This window comes from Sus scrofa, chromosome 6, assembly GCF_000003025.6.
Source record: "Sus scrofa isolate TJ Tabasco breed Duroc chromosome 6, Sscrofa11.1, whole genome shotgun sequence".
Lineage (NCBI taxonomy): Eukaryota > Metazoa > Chordata > Mammalia > Artiodactyla > Suidae > Sus > Sus scrofa.
The window spans coordinates 47,588,983-47,609,633 of NC_010448.4; the positions used below are offsets into that span (position 1 = coordinate 47,588,983).

Genomic DNA, 20,651 nt, shown 5'->3' on the forward strand with positions numbered 1-20,651 from the left:
TGACGGACGAAGACTTTATTGGCGGCCAAGAGCCCTGCGGCCCACCCACCACGCGCCCCCCCCCGCCCCCCCCCGCCAGGGCTCAGAAGATCTTCACGAGCTCCAGCTGCAGGTCGCCGCCCACCTCCACCGCACGCACGCGCGTCGGCGGCATCCGGTGGCGGAAGTGGTGGTACTCCAGGTCCCCGACCACCACCTGCAGGCGCGGGGAAGCAGGGCTTAAGAGTCATCCCCGACTCCCCCCCACGCCTTGTGACCCGGGCGCCCACGGAACCCCGCCAGGGCCCAAGGGCCCCACTGGGGAAACGGGGCTACTGTTTTCTGTCCCTTTGCCGTGAGGATTAAATGAGTTCATCGCTGACACGTGAGTAGTTTTTAAACTTTGGAGGTGGGTGGGGGCCCCTACAACGCCCGCATCTCTGCCTCACTCCCAAAAGCAAAGGGTTGAAAGTGAGGAACCGCCTGGGTGGCAGAGGGGCTGCAGCGGCCCCGCCCCGCCGGGACTGGTTTCTGGGGCCTGTCTCCCCACCCACCCACGCCCCTGCCCCGGAGCCTCTGCCTCGGACCCCAGCGGACCGGGAAGAGGGTCGGGGTCGGGGGGACCTCTGGGCCTCGCCTCTGCACTGGGACACCCACCCCTCGGGCGCTTGGCTCTGGCTCTCCTGTCTGTGCCACTGCCACGCTAGTGCGCTTGCGCCAGGGCAGGACGCCCGACCAGCCTCGGCCACGCCTGTGCTCCCGCCTCGCCGAGGGGAAGAGCCCTGGGCGCTGGCGCCCACGCCTCGGCGGAGACCCACCTTGAAGCCTTCGTCGGTGGTGATGAGCAGCACGTCGAAGGGCTGCCCGCGCTGGAAGGGAATGCCCGGGCCTCGCTCCTCTCGGCCCCAGGCTCCGTGCTCCAGGCTGTTGAAGACCACCGAGGACTCGTCCAGCCGCGGGTTGAAATGCAGGGCGGCCTCGCTGCCCGGCTCCTCGCCGCACAGCAGGTTTACGTAGAACCTGGGAGGTGGGGGATGAGAGCGGGCGTCCCCTTCTGCAGGGGACTTACCTTCTGCCCGGGCCCACCCCCGTTTCCAGGGACCTCGGCTGTCCCACGCCAGGTGCGGGAAGGAGCGGTTGCAGACTGGAGGCCAAGGAGCCCAGTTTCCGGGGCATCCGCCATCCAGTTGGGGACCTGGACACACATGGCCCTGGGCGAGGGTCACTGTGCTCTGCCCGGGGTCCCCCTCATTCCCAGAGGCTGGGACTTGCCAAGGAATCATGGTCCCGAAGACCAGGGTGCTCCTGGTGGCCAAGGCACCCCCAGTTCCCAGAGGGCCAGGACAATAGCAGGGATGGCAGGATTCCCAGGTGCCCAGGGCGGCTCCAGTTCCCAGGACACATGTCCAGGGTTGCTGTGTCTCAGACCGGAAGCCACGGGGTGAGGCTCAGCAGGGGACCCTGAGAGTGCCCTGAACCCCCAGATTCTTAGAATGACTTAGGGACCCCAGCCTCACAGTCCAGGGACAAATGAGTGAAGACATCAGTTTCCAGAAGGTCAGAACTAGCCCGGGGCTTCCAAGACCCTGGCGGGCAAAGTCGGCCTGGGGCTTCGTCTCTGGGCTGTGACAAGGGGCACCAGCTGAGCCTGGAGCCCTCCCACCCCGACCACGGAGGCTGGGGGTCTCACCTGCCAGCCTGGTCGGGCACAACACCACGAATTCTCATCACGGTGCCGACTCGGATGCCGTCGGCCAGCAAGGTTTTGTGGGGCATGGACTGCGGGCATGAACCATGGCGGCAGAGGAGAGAGACGTGGGTCAGTGCTGGGGAGCCCATGACGGGACCCAGAGCAGCAGCATCAGAGGGAAGAAAGGGCCCAGAGACCCAGGACACAGGGCCAGGCCCCGGGAAGGAGCTGCAGGCAGGAACACCCAGAATCCAGGGAAGTGCTCAGAGCTAGAGAGCCTGGCTCCAGCGGGGAGCCAGAGACCACAGCCCAGAGCTTCATAGCACCCAAACCGCAGCCCCACTTTCTCCTCTGAAACAGGAGACCTCAGCCAGGCCCCAGTCCCCCCGCCCCCCGCGCACCCCTTCTGCTGCAGCCTTGGGTCCAGAGCCCCCACCCCCAAGGCCCTGGAAGACTCACAAAGCCTGACATGGCTGGGATGTGGCACCGGCAGTGGTGGGCGGGGGTATGGCTGCTGGGACCTTAAGTAAAAGCAGGGTGTGGCTGCCCCGTTGACTCACCGTCACCCCTTTCCACACCCACCTCCCATACCTGGCACAGACCCTGGCCCTGGGGCCCTGCTGGCCCAGCACCCTCTTCCTAGGCCTCTGACGCCCCTGCAGCCCTGGGGTTCCCAGGGCTGCTGCGTGTCTTCTCTGAGCTAAGAAGGACAGGGACAGTTGACAGAAGCAATAATATCAACAACAACACAGCCGGCCGCCGCCCCGCCCTACCTCCCTGCTGCCTGGCAGAGAGGAGGGCTCTCGTGCCCTTCTCACCATGGAAAACGTGCATCCTGAGAGGCCAGGCTGTGGGCGGGCGCCCTGGGTCCCTGTCTCCCAGGTTCTGAGCTGTGGCCAAGGACTAAGGCTGTGTCTCCTCCGAAATTCCAGTTTATGCTTCTGTAGAATAACCAGCACCATGGCGACACCTACACCGATAGAAAAGGGAGGGGTCCCCGCAGGGGCTCAGTGGGTTACAAACCCGACTGGTATCCATGAGGATGGGGGTTCGATCCCTGGCCTCGCTCAGTGGGTTGACAATCTGGCGTTGCCGCGAGCTGCAGTGTAGGTCGCAGACACGGCTCGGATCTGACGATGCTCTAGGCCGGCACCTGTTCCTCCCATTCGACCCCTGGCCCAGGAACTTCCATATGCTGTGAGTGTGGCCCTAAAAAAAAAAAAAAGGGAAGAGGAAGCTCAGGGGGCAGAGGTTCTTTGGCCTGATGGTCAAGGCTGCATCCTTAGTGACTAGTCCAGAGCCTGGCACCCAGCGGGAGCTCAGACAATATGGGGAAAGACGGGCTAGAAGATAAGCATGGCTGCCACTCAGAAGCCTCTGGCCTCTTGCGCGCGTGCGTGTGTGTGTGTGTGTGCAAGAGATGACAGACCTCACCCAGGCCACGGGGGGCCTCCTTTGACAGATAAGGAGTCTGAGGCTCAGAAAGAGGAGGCAGTTTGTCCCGACACACTGCTGTGCGGTACCACAGGGCCTGTGGCTCCGGCAGTTTCTGTCTGGTGCTTTCTGTCTCTGCGATGCCCTCATCGCTCTGGCTCTGGCTCTGGCTGCCCTGTGTCTCTGTCCCCCCGCTTTTCTGACTCTCCCACGTGTTCCTGTCTGTTTCTCTCCTTCCACCTCCCAGAACCACTTCCTCGCCCCCAAGTGTTCAGGACAAGAGATGGGGGTTGGGGGGAGGGGGGGGATCGCAGGACCCACACCCCACCCGAACCAAGGAAGAGGAAAACGTAGGACCCTCCACCCAGGCCCATTTCCAGTGCCCCTGACCCAGGTCCCCAGAAGGGGGATCCGGGTATGAAGGGTGGGGTCAAAGGGAGAATGCTGAAAGAAGGTTCTGGAAGGCAGGGAACAGCAGAGATGGGGGAGTTGAGCCAAAGCCGTGCTAGCAGCCTAGCAGCCCACCTCTCCGTGTCCACCCCCACTCCCGCCAACACCCGCCTCCCAGTTTGGGCCCCACCCAGGCCCCAGAGGGACCAGAGCCTGGGCAGAGCCTGGAAACTGGATGGAGCCAACGAGGCTCAGAACCTGCTTGGGGCCCCAGGCTCTCAGGCCTCCCAGACTCGCTCCAGTCCCCTGGCCACACAGCTGCTGAAGCTGGGGGAGCCGGTGCCTGGGAGAGGGCGTTGGGGGCTGCGTTTAGGCGGTGGCTGTGGGCACCCCCATGCAGAGGAATCCAGCTTAGAGAGCCTGGCTGGGGCCTGAGCTGAAGCCAAGGGCACCTCAGGTGATTTTAAATAGAAGGCACAGTGGCTTTGAGGTCAGAACACAACAACTCAGGTGGAGAGTTTCCTAGCTTCATGGGCTCCATTACTCTGATAAATAGGAGCGTCCATTTTGTAGCGTCATTCTGTACATTGCGACTGCAGCCCAGTAAGTGGCTCATCTTTACCCAGAAATCTTTATTGGGACTGGATATTTCTCTTATGCTGCTGACCTGCAAGTCCAGACTTGACCTTGATGCTTGGTCAGATGCTTGCCTTCATCTGTTACCATTTGATGGCCGGCTCTTTTCTAGTAACTCAAATTCGGGCATCCCGGGTGGATTCCTGTTCATTCGAGTTGATCATCTTCGATCAGTTCCCGAATATAGGCTTGCGAGCATTTTTTTTCTCATTTCCAAATAAGTGGCGCATGTCCCCACTTCTCAGCCCTCTCTCTGTTTTCTCATGTCCTGTGTCCCCCTCCTAAATCCTCCAGATCCTCCCAGAGGACGTCCAGAGTCCTGAAAATAGACAGACCTGGGCGGCCACCACCCCAGTCGTTTCAGCCCCTCCAACAGCCAGCCCCCCTCCACCTGCCCTGGGAAGCTGTCATTCCTCAGCAACCAGGAGCCGCCAGGCTCATCTGCAGGAGAACACAGAGGGCTGAGCAGCGGGCTGTCGGCAGACCTTCCCTCCTTCAGAAATCATCCAGCCCAAAAGTGCCACCTGCACCCACGGGGGTTGTAGGAACTGACAATCCCGGGCTCTGTCCGCTTCTTGGTGACGTCAGGTCGGGTTTTCATTTACAGTGAAGATCATTCAGGGGCTGCTGTGGGTTTGTGCGTCAGCTTACAACTGAGGAAAATGACAAGTTAAAAAGTCTGACATTTTTTTAAGCTAGGAAGCCCACTGGAAACCTTTCGGTTCTATTTATAGGGTACATTGTACCGATCCAGTCACTTGCTGTGGAAAAGCATTTTCTGTCACGCTTGGTTCCATTGATCAACTGAGTTCATTAAACCCTCTTGAATATTTTAATCAGCACACGGGATTTTGTTGTGTATTAAGTTTCAAGTATCTCCATTGTCTAACAGACTCTCCGAGTCCTAAGCAATCTTGTACATTCCCATCGTGGATTGTGAAAACACTAACTTGCTCCTTTTTTTTTTTTTTTTTTTTTTTAGGGCCACCCCCTCGCACATGGAGGTTCTCAGGCTAGGAGTCCAATCAGAGCTACAGCTGCCGGCCTCCACCACAGCCACAGACACAGCAGATCCGAGCCACGTCCTGCGACCTGCACCACAACGCACGGCAATGCCAGATCCTTAATCCACTGAGCGAGACCAGGGGTCGAACCCTCAACTTCATGGTTCCTAGTTGGATTTGTTTCCAATGCACCACCATGGGAACTCTCCCTGACTTGCTCTTTCTCCTCCTCTTCTTCCTTCCTTTTATCTTTCTGCTGCTGAGTAAATGGGTCCTCCAGCCATCAGGCAGGGGAGTAAGGGCTGCCTCTGGGGGTGGGGAGGCCATAGGGTGGGGGGGCGGCCATAGGGTGGGGGTGGGGTCCGTGGGGGTACCACCCCCTGGGGCTGGGTCAGTAGGGGAGGCAGAGGGAGCGGGTGCAAAGGGTCTCAGCAGAGTCTGGCCCTCAGGCCAGGGTTGGGGGAGTGGATGGGCAAGGAAGGAGGCAGGACGTTGGGGATCCCAGCCCCCAGGGGAAGGAGGTGTCTGTGCAGGGGTGAGGGTCCCTAAGAGGGGCTGGAGCCCAGCGGGGGAGGGGGCGTGTGGGTGTCAGCGATGCAGGGAAGTCCACGTCCCTGTCTTACTCAAGAGGAGAGACGTAGGGATGCGGGGGAAGGAAAAGGGCCTGAACCCTGTGACACTGGACTGGAATGGGAGGCGTCCCTGTGAACTAATGATTTCATGAGCTGGGTTTTCTTTGGGGGAGGAGTCTTTAAAAATTTTTTTTAATTGTGTTCAAATAGAAAACCATGAAATTCACCCTTTTTTTTTTTTTTTTTTTTTCTTTTTAGGGCCGAACACACAGCATATGGAAGTTCCCAGGCTAGGGGTCATATTGGACAGCTGCCAGCCTACACCACAGCCACCACAATGCCAGATCCAAACTCTGCTCTGCAAAATGAAGCTGCTTCAAACTTAAGGCAGTTTACAATGTCTCTTCTTGACACACTTAGGAACTCCCATCAAAAAAGTGTCCAGTGTCCTCAGTGGTAATGAACCTGCCTAGTATCCATGAGGATTCAGGTTCGATCCCTGGCCACTGCCATGAGCTGGGGTGTAGGTTGCAGACTTGACTCGGATCCCACATTGCTGTGGCTATGGTGTTGGCTAGTAGCTGCAGCTCTGATATGACCTAGGAACTTCCATATGCTGCGGGTGCAGCCCTAAAAAGCAAAAAGCAGAAAAAAAACGTATAGTTGATTTACAAAAAAAAAAAATATATATATATATATATATATGCTGGGAACAACTCATTGTGTCCGAGAAGAAGGAAGCGCTTACAGAAGGCAGGTCACGCTGGGCAGGTGTGTGAGCTCCCTTGAAGGACTCCCACAGGCTGAGTCTGGGACAGGGAGCTTCCGAGTGATGCTGCTGCGACTAGACGAGGCAGCTGTGAGCCCACAATGATGCCATCTTACTCTGTTAGGGCTGCTGTAAAAGAAAATACCATTACCCACAGGGCTTGTAAATGACAGAAACTTACTTCTCATGGTTCTGGTGGCCGGGAAGTCCAAGATCAAGGTGCTGATGTGAATGAGAACCTGATTCCTGGTTCACATATGGCTTTGTTCTCCCTGCGTCCTCACCTGGCTGGAGGGGCAAGGCGCTCTCTGGGCCCCCATTTTTTGGGTTTTTTTTTTTTTTTTTTTTTTTTTTTGCTCTTTAGGGCTGCACCTGCAGTACATGGAGGTTCCCAGGCTATGGGTCAAATTGGAGCTGTAGCTGCCAGCCTACACCACAGCCACAGCCACAGACACAGGGGATCGGAGCCAGCCAGATATGCAACCTACACCACAGCTCACGGCAGCTCCTTAATCCACTGAGCGAGGCCAGGGATCGAACCTGCATCCTCACGTACACTATGTCAGGTTCTTAACCCGCTGAGCCACCACAGGGACTTCTCATTCACCTTATCATGATGCTGCCTCTATCATTTACCCCTGTGCTTCCCTCCAGTTGTAAAAGTGTTGTGTGCGGCCCCCCTTCCACTGTGAGAAAAACCAGTCTGTGCCCATCGCCTGATGAGAAGATGCCACTTGTGAATAAAGATACTGATTGAGGGGGCCAGACTTCATAAGGGGGGAAAAACCCCTTGAGACGTCCCTGGATTCCCACTGAGGAGCGAGAGGGCGATGGTGAGGGAGAGACGAGGGCAGTGACGTGGAGCTTCCCCCAAACTGTCCACTTGGGTTTCTTCTTGGTCAGAAAACTCATATTGCAACATTCTTGCCAGGAGAGGAGACAAACTGCATGGAATTTATCAAGTTTAATTTTTCAAATGTAACCATTGTTATATTAGATTATCGATCTTAAATGATAAAATTTATTTCTAAACCTATTATTTAACTATTTCAAGAGAGTTTTTTTTTTTGTTTTGTTTTTTAATGATACAAACATGGGCAAAAATTTTGCTTCCACAGACTTACAAATGTTGTGATTTTAACTCTAGAAAAATAATATTACTATTGCCAACTAAAAGTCTGTGTTGATAAGCTCACCTATGAGTTTGATCTATAATAGTTACCAAAACTGTTTTGAGCAATGTGGCTTAAGGAAGAGTCAAACTGAGTCCAAGTCTCTTCAGGACCGTACTTCTTTCACCACTGATGAGAGAGAACCCCAGCGTTCTGTGAATGTAGAAGTCTTAGACTCGAAGTCCATTTAGCTGGGAGAAGATGACCGGCAAGGAACTCACTTCTGTGCTCAGCAGGTAAAGTTGGAGGAGCCATCCTGCATCCACAGGCCTCGGTGTCATTCAGGTGGGGACCCATCAGAGGGGACGGATGCCATCTGGCAGCTTGGGAGGCCTGAGTGGTGGGGAGGCAAGAGCAGAGCTTTACTCCCCAGGCCCCCTCCTGGGGAAGGGGCCCTCAGGGCTTGGTGCTTGGCCTCCTGGATGGTTTGAGAGACCCGTGTGATGTGGTGGTTCTCATGACCTCCTCCAGGAACTCGAGCTCTTCCACCATCTCCACCATCTCCTGCTTTTGTTTAGACGGCTCGACGCGCTCTTTCTCCAGTTCTCGAGCCAGAGAATTGAGTTCCTCCATCAGAATCACGTTGATCCTCAGCATCTCTCTGAATGTCTCAGTGAGGCCAGGTATGTTTAAGGACTCTCTCTCTAGGCTGGCCTTCTTTAAAGATGTCTCCATCTCTGCATTCTCCTTTACAGCAGCATAAATCTTGTCGATGAGCCGGCATTTCTCTTCAATCTGTGCAGCCAGCGCTTTGGCGAGCTGCTTCTCAAGTCTTATGTAAAGTCGACTTTGAACAGACCGAAGCAGTCTCAGTGTAAACAAGAGACCTACAAAGAAGCTGAAGACGATGGACAGACACACCACCGTCTGCCACTGGAGGCTCTGGAAAGTGAACCACGAACTAAAGCCTTTGGACAGCAGCCACACCAGCACCTCACTCAGCTGCCCAAGGATCAGCCCAAAGCCAGGCGCCACAGAGGACAGCATCCCCTCCACGGCACTGATCCAGCACAGGGCTCTGCCCAGTTACCATAGGGCCACCAGGCACAACAAACCTCAGGGAACACCCCAACATTCCACCTGGAACCCCACGAGCAACTGACATCCTGGATTGGTCAGTTATCTGCTCGGTGTTGGGGGAGGGTGGCAGGGGGGAGATTTGTAAATAAAATGTGCTTCTCCCCCCACCCCCCCAAAAAAGAATGGATAAGCACTGAGGTCCCACTGTACAGCACAGGGAACCAAATCCAATCTCTTGTGATAGAACATGATGGAAGATAATACAAGAAAAAGAATATATATATATTAATATATATAGATGTATTAATATATAAATATACTTATATATCAATATATATTAATATATATATATTACTCAGTCACTTTGCTGTATAGCAGAAATTGACACAACATTATAATTTTTAAAATTAAAAAAAAAGACGATTAAGATGGCAGAGTAGAAGGACTGGAGCTCACCTTCTGCCATAAAAACAACAAAATTACAGCCAACTGCTGAAGAACCTTCAACAAACAGACCACCAACTATCAGAAGAGGTATCCTACTCCAGAAGACAAAGAGGAAGCCACACCAAGACAGTAGGAGGGGCGATTCTGCAATTAGAAGCAATCCCATACCTGCTGGGTGGGTGGCCCACAGACTCGAAAGTCACTAACTCGCTGAGGCTCACCCCCAGGAGTGAGAGGTCTGAGCCCCATGTCAGGTTCCCACCCCTGGGGATCTGGCATCGGGAGGAGGGGCCCCCGGAGCATTGGCACCGAGAGCCAGCAGGGCTCGTGCACAGGAGCTCCCGGGGACTGGGGGAAACAGAGACGCCACTCTCGAAAGGCACACTCAGGCTTTCCTGTGCCCTGGTCCCAGGGCAAAGCAGAGACTCCACAGGCATCTGGGTCAGATGTGCATGTGGTGCTTGTTCTGGCGGATCTCCTGGGAAAACAGAGGGTGACTGCGGCTCGTGGTGGCGGAAGGACTTGGAAGCAAAGGCCTCAGGAACAATCATCAGCCTGAACTCCTCTAGAGCTGGCCATTTTGGAAAAATCTGGCCCATCCATCAGGGCTGAGAAGCCACAGGCCAAACAGCAAACCAGGTGGAAACCCAGCCCCATCCCTAAGCAAACAGGCTGCCTAAAGATGCCCCAGGCACACAGCTGCCTCTAACCACACCCAGAGACAAAGCCCTACCCACAGGAACAAGAATCAGCTCCACCTACCAGCAAGGAAGCCTGCAGCAAGCCCGCGGACCAACGTCAGCCACCAGGGGGTCGGACATCGGATGCAAGAGAGGCTGCAACCCTACTGTCTGCAGAAAGGAGACCACACCAAAAATTTATACAAAATGAAAAGGCTGGAGTTCCTGCTGAGGCTTGGCAGGTTAAGAATCCAAGTCGTATCCATGAGGATGCAGGTTCGACTCCTGGCCTTGCTCAGTGAGTTAAGGATCCTGCATTGCCACGAGCTGTAGTGACGTTTGCAGATGCACCTTGGATGCCACATTGCTGTGGCTGTGTGTAGGCCGGCTGGTGCAGCTCCACTTCGACCCCTGGCCTGGGAACTTCCATATGCCATGGGTGCGGCCCTTAGAAAAGAAAAGGAGTTCCCATGGTGGCACAACAGGCACAAAGCAGACTAGGAACTTTGAGGTTACAGGTGCGATCCCTGGCCTCACTCAGTAGGTTAAGGATCCAGTGTTGCTGCAAGCTGTGGGGTAGGTCGCAGACATGGCGCGGATCCCAAGGTGCCTCGGCTGTGGTGTAGGCCGGCAGCTACAGCTCCAGTTCAACCCATAGCCTGGGAACTTCCATATGCTGTGAGTGCAGCCCTAAAAAGGAAAGACAAGAAAAAGAAAGAAGAAAAAGAAAAGGCAGTGAATCATGAGTCAGATAAGGGAACAAGAAAAAACCTAGAAAAACAGCTACGTGATCTGGAGATTACCAACCTCCAGGAAAACGACTTCAGACTAATGCTGGTAAAGACGACTCAAGCTCTGTCTTGGAAATAAACTGGGGGCAAAGATTGATACATGTCAAGAAACACTGAGCAAAGAAATACAAGATTTAAGGATGAAGCAAGCAGAGATGCAAAATACCACACCCCACATAAAAAATTCACTAGCAGTGATCAACAGCCGAATAGAGGAGGCAGAAGATCAAACAGGTAAGGTGGAGGACAGACTAGCGGAAATCACTGGCGCGGAAGAAAAAAGAGAAAAACGATTGAAAAGAAATAAAGACGGTCTCAGTCCAAGAGAGCTCTGGCTGGGACAGCGTTAAACGCAACAACATCCATATCACAGGGGCGCCAGAGAAAACATTGGAAGAGATAATAGCCGAAAGCGTCCCTAACGTGGGAAAGGAATCACTCAAATCGAATATTGAGCTTAGGGAGTTCCTGCTGTGGCTCAGCGGAAATGAACTGGACTAGTATCCATGAGGACTCAGGTTCAATCCGTGGCCTCGCTGAGTGGGTTAAGGATCCGGCATTGCCCTGAGCTTTGCTGTTGATCGCAGACACAGCCTGGATCTGGCCTTGCTGTGGTTGTGGCTGGCAGCTACAGCTCCTACTCGATCCCTAGCCTGGGAACTTCCATATGCCGCAGGAGCAGCCCTAAAAGTCAAAAATAACAATAGTAATAAAAAAAAGAATCTATCTTTAATGGCTCAGGTGGTTGCAGAGGCGCGGATTCAGTCCCCTGGGCTGGAAACTTCCACATGCCATGAGCGTCGCCCTAAAAAATAAGAAAAAGTGAATAAAAACAAAATGAAGACTATTACCTTTAGCAGGTAGCAGGTGGGTAGGCATGCAGCTCGGGCCAGACTGGCTGTGGTTGGGCAGGTGTCGTGCTAGGGAACAGGTGCAGAGGGATCCATTTTTCTGTCTACTTTTGTACGTATTTGATAATCTCTGTCATAAAAAAAATGTACAGATATAAACAATTAACTGAGAAGAAAATGTTCCCAGTGACAACTACAAAGAGCATGGCAGAAGTCTGGGCACCAAGCCGGGCAAGACAAGAGCTGTGCAGACCCTAAGCCGGTGTCGCTGACCATCTACAAGCACCGTGGCTCTGCCGGGGGAGGAGGGCAGGCGAGGAACTCCGGCTGGACAAAAACGAGGCCACGTGACGAGCGGGTCAGGAAGGAAAGTCGTCTGAATGGATGCAGCTGACACATCGGACCTGAGCCCGCTGCACTTGAATCCAAGGGATGTGAGCCAGGGACAGACCTGGGGACCCTGGGCTTCAGCAAAAGGGCTTGAGAAATGCGATCCGCTGTCGTTTCCAAAGACGGCCCCGATAAGATCTGCTGTCCCACAGGCTCTCCTGAGATGACTTGGCAGGTTGCTCAGGGGGGAGGTGCCCTGTAACACCTCCCCTTGAATCCAGGTGGGCTTCTGACTCACTTGGAACCCAGAGAACGCAGCAGAAGAGACCACTGTGTCAGAAAAGTCTGCCACCCTGTGACCCGGGATGCCCGTTCGGGAGCCCTCAGCTGCCACATGAGCAGCCGCGTTGTGAGGAAGTCCAAGCCCCCTGCAAAGAGCACACGTCCCCGGGGCTGGCAGCTGTAGCTCTAGTTCCTAGCCTGGGAACTTCCATATGCTTCCATATTCCAGCGAGACCCCAGCCACCTGCCAGTATCAACTTGCAGGTGGTTGTTTTTTTTTTTTTTCTTTTTGGCCGCATTCACGGCACATGGAGGTTCCTGGGCCAGGGATCGAACCTGAGCCAAAGTAATAACCTGAGCCGCTGCAGTGACAATGCCAGACCCTTAACCCACAGTGCCAGGAGAGAACTCCGACTGGCAGAGGGAGTTTTTTTCTTTTTAGGGCCAAACACACAGCATATGGAAGTTCCCAGGCTGAGTGTCAAAATGGAGCTGCAGCTGCTGGCCTACACCACACCCACAGCAGCACAGGATTAGAGCTGCATCTGTGAGCTACACTGCAGCTTGGGGCAACGCCAGATCTTAATCTACTGAGTGAGGCCAGGGATCGAACCCGCATCCTCGTGGATACTAGTCAGGTTTTTAACCCACTGAACCACTCTAGCAACTCCTTGCAGGTGATCCAGTCCCAGGCTTTCACCCCCGTCCTGACCCCCCACCCCCCCACTGAGTCTTCTAGGCTAAGGCTCCAGACAATGAGCAGCAGAAACAAGCCACCCTCACTATGCCCTATCTGAATTCCTAATCCACAGGATCCTTGAACAAACTAAAATAGTAATTTTACGCTGCTAGGAGGGGAGTAATGGGGTAAGTAGTGACAGAGTGTAATGTCCTGTGAAGTCACTCCCTTCCTAAAAGCCACTAAGAGCAGCCACTCCCGTGCAAACAGCTATGTCCTGCGGTGTGTCACAGGGCTCAAGGAAATTAATCAACATCCACACTTTAGTTCCTGCCAATCTCATCTAATCTAATCTGTGAGGTAGGGATTAGCTTTGCCCTGTTTGATTGACATAAAGAGAAAGGCAACTGTCTTCAGATCACGTAGTCAGGAAATGCAGAGCCAAAAAAGGGTCCCAGACTTCTGGCCCTTAACCACTATGTTTCAAAAGATTTTTTGTTTTGTTTCTGTCTTTTTAGGGCCACACCCGCAGCATATGGAGGTTCCCAGGCTAGGGTTCGAATCGGAGTAGTAGCCGCCAGCCATAGGAATGCCAGATCCAGCCGTGTCTGCAAGCTACACACCTCACGGCAATGCCGGATCCTTAACCCACTGAGTGAGGCCAGGGATTGAACCTGCAACATCATGGTTCCTAGTCAGATTCGTTTCCACTGCGCCACAACGGGAACTCCAATTTTTTTTTAAAGGTGTAAACCCTGAGGGACCAAGAAAAGGAGAGAGAAGATAAACTGAGGTGCTGGCCATGTGGTAATTTCTTAGTAGATCCCAGAAGGTGAACCCTAGGCTGGAGGTGGGAAAGTATATAAGAAACTCATTGAACCCAAACCACTGAGCAGCTGGGGAATCCATGGCACCAGATGCTCCTGAGAGGCTGAGAGGGGCAGGTGGTACGTGAACAGCTACCTGCGGGCTTTAGTCCGTGGGCAGGAAAGAGAGAGAGTGGGCGAAAAGGCCAGTTAGGGACAAAGTCTCCAAGAAAGTGAAAGGCTGCTGGAGTTCCCGCTGTGGCTCAGCAGTAATGAACCCGACCAGTATCCATGAGGACACGGGTTCGATCCCTGGCCTCGCTTCGTGGGTTAACGATCTGATGGTGCATGAGCTTTGGTGTAGGCTGGCAGCTGTAGCTCTAGTTCCTAGCCTGGGAACTTCCATATGCTGTGGGTGTGGCTGTGAAAAAAGAAAAAAAAAGGAAAAAAAGTTTTAAACAGATACAAAACAAGATGATCCCTAACTCCAGGGAAAATACAGTTATGCAGGAAGGAGAAGCACAGATACACCCCGGGGCTGGGTAGAGATTGTAAACCCTGGACACAGATCTAATCAAAATGACTTTCTAATCCGCTGATAAACAGTCAGGGGGAGTTCCCCGTCGTGGCCGCAGTGGTTAACGAATCCGACTAGGAACCATGAGGTTGCGGGTTCGGTCCCTGGCCTTGCTCAGTGGGTTAAGGATCCGGTGTTGCCGTGAGTAGGTTGCAGACGTGGCTCGGATCCCGAGCTGCTGTGGCTCTGGTGTAGGCCAGTGGCTACAGCTCCGATTAGACCCCTAGCCTGGGAATCTCCACATGCCACGGGAGCGGCCCAAGAAATAACAAAAAGACAAAAAAACAAAAATAAAAAATAAAGAAGATCCTAGTGCATATCTTTATGGAGTTCCCGTCGTGGTGCAGTGGTTAACGAATCCGACTAGGAACCATGAGGTTGCGGGTTCGGTCCCTGCCCTTGCTCAGTGGGTTAAGGATCCAGCATTGCTGTGAGCTGTGGTGTAGGTCGCAGACGAGGCTCGGATCCCGCGTTGCTGTGGCTCTGGCGTAGGCTGATGGCTATGGCTCCGATTCGACCCCTAGCCTGGGAACCTCCATATGCCGTGGGAGCGGCCCAAGAAATAGCAAAAAGACAAAAAAACAAAACAAAACAAAAAAAACCAGTCAGGGGGTACTTGTCACACAGCAGGAGGGAGCAGGTGAGTTGATGAAAGAAAGCTATGTCCTCTTCCTCTTGAGTGGGAAAGAGAAGATGCCTCAACAGAAAACCCGAGAAGGAGCAGTGGATAGATTATTTACAGCTATGGAGGGAAAGAGCCAGCTAAACATGTTTTGTTTTTTCTCTTTTTTTTTGTTTAAGGGCCGCATCCACGGCATGGGGAGTTTCCCAGGCTAGGGGTCAGAGCTGTAGCCGCCAGCCTACAACCACGGCCACAGCCACAGCCACAGCCACGGCCACAGCCACAGCCATGCCAGATCCAAGCTGCGTCTGCGACCTACACCAGAGCTCAGGGCAACACGGGAGCCTTAACTCACTGAGCAAGGCCAGGGACCGAACCCGCATCCTCATGGATACTAGTCAGGTTCATTTCCACTGAGCCACAATGGGAACTCCTGTTTTGGCTTTTATTGTGTCTGACTATCTGGGGCCATACTAAAATTGGAGGGCAAAAGGGCTCATTACCAGCTCGGGGGCACGGAGAACATCGTTCCGACGTCAGCAGGTACAGATTCAGATGTTACTTCCCGACCAAAAATTCTGATCCTGGTACGTTCCAGACAGGAAGGGTGAGGAAAGTGGAGGGTCCAGTGGCTCCTCCTCTGCTGGGGAAGTTTCCTGCAAAGAATCTTCCAAAAGCTCAACACAGAACATCCACTTACATGCCATTAGCTACCTTTTTTTATGGCCAAACCTGCAGCATATGGACATTTGCGGGCTAAGGCTTGAATCAGAACTGCAGTTGCTGGCCTACACCATAACCATGGCAACACCAGATCCCAGCTGCATCTGTGACCTACACGGGATCCTTAACCCACTGAACGAGGCTGGGGATCAAACCCCCATCCTCACAGAGACAACGTCAGGTCCTTAACCTGCTGAGCCACAGCGGGAACTCTTGGATGTAGGGGTTTTAAACTACATCCACCAGGAGTACCTTGGTGTCCTAGGGGTTAAGGATCCGGCATTATCACGACTGTAGCTTGAGAACTTCCACATGCTGTGGGTGCGGCCAAAAACAAATAAACAATAAAATAAAACACACCCACCATTTTTTTTTGGTGCTTCTACTATCACAAGGTGGAGGCTTAAATGCAGGCTGCCCTCAGTGGTTCGTTCATAACAAAGAGTGTGGCATGAAGGGATGGGCGTGACTTCCCAGAGTGGGTGAGAAGAGAGGAGGCAGCTTTCACCCAAGGAGCTGAAGGGACACTTGCTCCTGGAGCCTTGAGCGGCTGTGGAGGAAGCCCAGCTCGTCTGAAGATGTCTGGGCTTCCCAGGAAGGCTGTGGGCAGGTCGCCCAGATGAACTTGGCCCCTAGGGACAGAGGTTCCCCAGACCTCATAGAGCAGAGACAAGCCTTTCCCACTGTGCCCTGTGCAAACTTCTTCTTTTGTTTTAGGGCCGCACCTGTGGCACATGGAGGTTCCCAGGCTAGGGGTTGAATCGGAGCCGCAGTTGCCGGCCTCTGCCACAGCCACAGCGATGCCAGATCCAAGCTGTGTCTGCGACCTACACAGCAGCTCACGGCAATGCCGGATCCTTAACCCACTGAGTGAGGCCAGGGATCGAACCCACATCCTCATGGACATTGTGTTGGGTTCTTAACCCACTGAGTCACAACAGGAACTCCCACACTCTTGACCTATGGAAGCCATGAGCCCCCCCCGCCCCGACAACAGCTGTTTGAAGCCGTGAAGCAGTAGGTTAATTTGCTTTATAACAAAAGTAACTTGAACCCTGAGAAATGCAACAGCCACAGTGCCATCCTGGGTTGAGTCAGAAGTCTTTGATTAAGAAAGGGATCATGGAGTTCCCATTATGGAGCAGAGGAAATGAATCCAAACAGTATCCATGAGGACGCAGGTTTGATCCCTGGCCTCCCTCAGTGAGTCAGGGATCCAGCACTGCCATGAGCTGTGGTGCAGGCTGGCAGCTGCAGCTCCAATTGGACCCCTAGCCTAGAAACTTTTGCAAGGGTGCAGCCCTTACAAAAAAAAAAAAAAAATAGGCAAGAAAATGTCAGACTTTTTAAATTGTCATTTTCCTCGGTTGTAAGCTGACGCACAAACCCACAGCAGCCCCTGAATGATCTTCGCTGTGAATGAAAACCCGACCTGACGTCACCAAGAAGCGGACAGAGCCCGGGATTGTCAGTTCCTACAACCCCCGTGGGTGCAGGTGGCACTTTTGGGCTGGATGATTTCTGAAGGAGGGAAGGTCTGCCGACAGCCCGCTGCTCAGCCCTCTGTGTTCTCCTGCAGATGAGCCTGGCGGCTCCTGGTTGCTGAGGAATGACAGCTTCCCAGGGCAGGTGGAGGGGGCTGTTTGAGGGGCTGAAACGACTGGGGTGGTGGCCGCCCAGGTCTGTCTATTTTCAGGACTCTGGACGTCCTCTGGGAGGATCTGGAGGATTTAGGAGGGGGACACGGGGCATGAGAAAACAGAGAGAGGGCTGAGAAGTGGGGACATGCACCACTTATTTGGAAATGAGAAAAAAAATGCTCGCAAGCCTATGATTCGGGAACTGATCGAAGATGATCAACTCGAATGAACAGGAATCCACCCAGGATGCCCGGATCTGAGTTATTAGAAATATTCGAAGCCAATCATCCAATAGAAAAATGGGCAAAAGACCTGAATAGACATTTCTCCAAGGAAGATACATAGATGGCCAGCAAACACATGAAAAAATTCTCAACATCGCTGATTATAAGAGAAATGCAAATCAAAACTACTCTGAGATACCACCTCACACCAGTCAGAATGGCCATCATTAATAAATCCACAAATAACAAGTGCTGGAGGGGGTGTGGAGAAAAGGGAACCCTCCTGCACTGTTGGTGGGAATGTAAACTGGTACAGCCACTATGGAGAACAGTTTGGAGATACCTTAGAAATCTATACATAGAACTTCCATATGACCCCGCCATCCCACTCTTGGGCATCTATCCGGACAAAACTCTACTTAAAAGAGACATATGCACCCGCATGTTCATTGCAGCACTATTCACAATAGCCAGGACATGGAAACAACCCAAATGTCCATCAACAGATGATTGGATTCGGAAGATTTGGTATATATACACAATGGAATATTACTCAGCCATAAAAAAGAATGACATAATGCCATTTGCAGCAACATGGATGGAACTAGAGACTCTCACACTGAGAGTCAGAAAGACAAAGACAAATACCATATGATATACTTATAACTGGAATCTAATATCCAGCACAAATGAACATCTCCACAGAAAAGAAAATCATGGACTTGGAGAATAGACTTGTGGCTGCCCTACGGGAGAGGGAGGGAGTGAGAGGGATCGGGAGCTTGGGGTTATCAGATACAACTTGGAATAGATTTACAAGGAGATCCTGCTGAGTAGCATTGAGAACTATGTCTAGATACTCATATTGCAACAGAGCAAAGGGTGGGGGAAAAAATGTATACATGTAAGAATAACTTGATCCCCATGCTGTACAGCAGGAAAAAAAGAAAGAAATATTCGGAAACCACTGACAGAAAGTGCCCGCCCCAGCCAGGCATGATAGCAACTGTTTGCATTTGATGTCTTAGAAAGAACTCGACGCTGAAAAGCTGCTTCTAAAACCGACCAGAAAAACTCAGGGGGGGTCCAGAGGAGGGAGGAGACGCCAGCCCATAATATGTCCTGCCAGCCTCCCAGAAACCCTTGCACCAGAGTTCATCTTAACTAAGAGATGCTCCCACCACCAGGAAGGGCCCTGCATTGGAACACATATGAGCCTAAGCAGGATGACTGGCCAGCGACAACCCAGAAACTAAACCGCCTCCGTTAACCCCAAGACTGACCATAAGATGGAGCAGTTCTCCTGGGGTCCTTTACCCTACTGCTCTCTGCTTGAGCGCCCCCCCCCCCCTTTATTTTCTTTTTTGGTCTTTTTGCCTTTTCTAGGGCTGCTCGCATGGCACATGGAGGTTCCCAGGCTAGGGGTCGAATCGGAGCTGTAGCCACCAGCCTACGCCAGAGCCACAGCAACTTGGGATCCGAGCCGCATCTGCAACCTACACCACAGCTCACGGCAACACAGGATCCTTAACCCACTGAGCGAGGCCAGGGGCTGAACCCCCAACCTCATGGTTCCTAGTCAGATTCGTTAACCACTGCGCCACAACGGGAACTCCATCGAGCAGCCCCTTTTCAATAAGGTCTTTTGCTTTGTCAGGATGTTTCTCCACAGACAATCCATTTCCAAGTGGTAGACAAGAGCCCACTCTTGGGCCCCCGAAGGGGGTTCTCAATCCCATAACCAAAATGAGTCAGCAAGGAGTTCCCACTGTGGTGCAGCAGAAAGGAATCTGACTAGTATCCGTGAGGATGTGGGTTCGATCCCTGGCCTCGCTCAGTGGGTTAAGGATCCGGCGTTGCCGTGAGCTGTGGTGTAGGTTGCCGATAGGGCTTGGATCTGGTGGGGCTGTGGCTGTAGCATAGGCTGGCAGCTACAGCTCCGATTCGACCCCTAGCCTGGGAACCTCCATATGCTACAGGTGAGGCCCTGAAAAAAAAAGCCAGCAAATAAACTGATAACAGATTGAATGCAGACATTTGGCCAAACATCAAAGTCAAGTCAGGACTTGCAGGTTAGCAGCACATGAAGAAATATCCAGCCATGTTGAAGAATTCCGGGAAGAGCTAAGCTAGGGGGACACAGTAGCAATATATAGAAAGAGGCATGTGAAAGCGTGCTTTAGTTTATCAGAGTAATGAAGCCCAGAAATCTGGGAAACTCTCCATCCAAGTTGTTGGTGTTATGACTTCAAAGGGAACTGTCTCCTCTATTTAAAAATTCCCATTGATGAGAAATGAGCACAACCCTGTCAATCAGCTATTCTCCAAAGCAGACACATGGAGGGTCAGCAGGCACAGGGAAAAAGGCTCAACATCACCAATTACTAGAGAAATGCAAAGCAAAACTACAATGAGGTACCACCTCACACCGGTCAGAACGGCCATCACTAATAAGTCTAAAAAATAACAAATGCTGGAGAGGGTGCGGAGAAAAGGGACCCCCTCCTGCAGTGTTGGTGGGAATGTAAACTGATACAACCACTATGGAAAATCATATGGAGGCAACTCAAAACTAAATATAGAACTACTATATGACCCACCAATCCCACTCCTGGGCACATATCGGGACAAAACTTCCATAAAAAACATACATGCAGAGTTCCTATTGTGGCTAAATGCATTAAGAATCCAGCTAGTATCCATGAGGATTCAGGTTCCGTCCCTGGCCTCACTCAGTGGGTTAAAGGATCTGGCGTTGCTTCGAGCTGTGTTATAGGTCAAAGACAGAGCTCATATCCCACATTGCTGTGGCTGTGGTTAAGGCCGGCAGCTGCAGCTCCAATTTGACTCCTAGCCTGGGAACCTCCATATGCCAAAGGTGTGGCCCTAAGAAGAAAAAAAAAAGATACATGCACCCACATGTTCATAGTAGCACTATACACAATAGCCAAGACATGGAAGCAATCTATTTTTTTTTTTTTTGTCTTTTTGTTTTTTTTTTTTTTTTTTAGGGCCACATCCATAGCATATAGAGGTTCCCAAGCTAGGGGTCTAATAGGAGCTGTAGCCGCCAGTCTACACCACAGCCACAGCAACACCATATCCGAGCCGAGTCTGTGACCTACACCACAGCTCATGGCAACGCCGGATCCTTGACCCACTGAGTGAGGCCAGGGATCGAACCCACAAACCTCATGGTTCCTAGTCGGATTCGTTTCCACTGTGCTATGATGGCAACTCCATGGAAGCAATCTAAATGTCCATCAATAGAGAAATGGATTAAGAAGACGTGGCACATATATACAATGGAATACTATTCAGCCATTAAAAAGA

General features: G+C 52.5%; 1 protein-coding gene across 3 annotated transcripts; it reads right to left on the bottom strand.

Moving 5' to 3' along the window:
• Positions 1-15,538, bottom strand: LGALS7 (galectin 7B). Of its 3 annotated transcripts, XM_021093250.1 has the most exons (8): positions 15,235-15,538; positions 11,436-11,565; positions 9,876-9,964; positions 6,454-6,603; positions 2,129-2,639; positions 1,670-1,758; positions 798-999; positions 1-196 (listed from the first exon to the last, which is right to left on the bottom strand). In XM_021093250.1, exons 5-8 carry the CDS (start codon positions 2,138-2,140, stop codon positions 83-85), a joined length of 417 nt encoding a protein of 138 aa, XP_020948909.1. In that variant the 5' UTR covers positions 2,141-2,639; positions 6,454-6,603; positions 9,876-9,964; positions 11,436-11,565; positions 15,235-15,538; the 3' UTR covers positions 1-82. The 3 variants fall into 3 exon arrangements, with proteins under 3 accessions (XP_020948909.1, XP_020948908.1, NP_001136315.1); XM_021093249.1 differs by lacking the exons at positions 6,454-6,603; positions 9,876-9,964; positions 11,436-11,565; positions 15,235-15,538 and adding an exon at positions 4,161-4,424; NM_001142843.1 differs by lacking the exons at positions 6,454-6,603; positions 9,876-9,964; positions 11,436-11,565; positions 15,235-15,538 and having other exon boundaries at positions 76-196; positions 2,129-2,152.

Coding starts and splice junctions, on each gene's coding strand:
- LGALS7 (XM_021093250.1), bottom strand. Junction 1,000..1,669: donor GTGCCCGACCAGGCTGGCAG/GTGAGACCCCCA, acceptor CCCACCTCCCAG/GTTCTACGTAAACCTGCTGT. Junction 197..797: donor CCACCGACGAAGGCTTCAAG/GTGGGTCTCCGC, acceptor CCGCGCCTGCAG/GTGGTGGTCGGGGACCTGGA.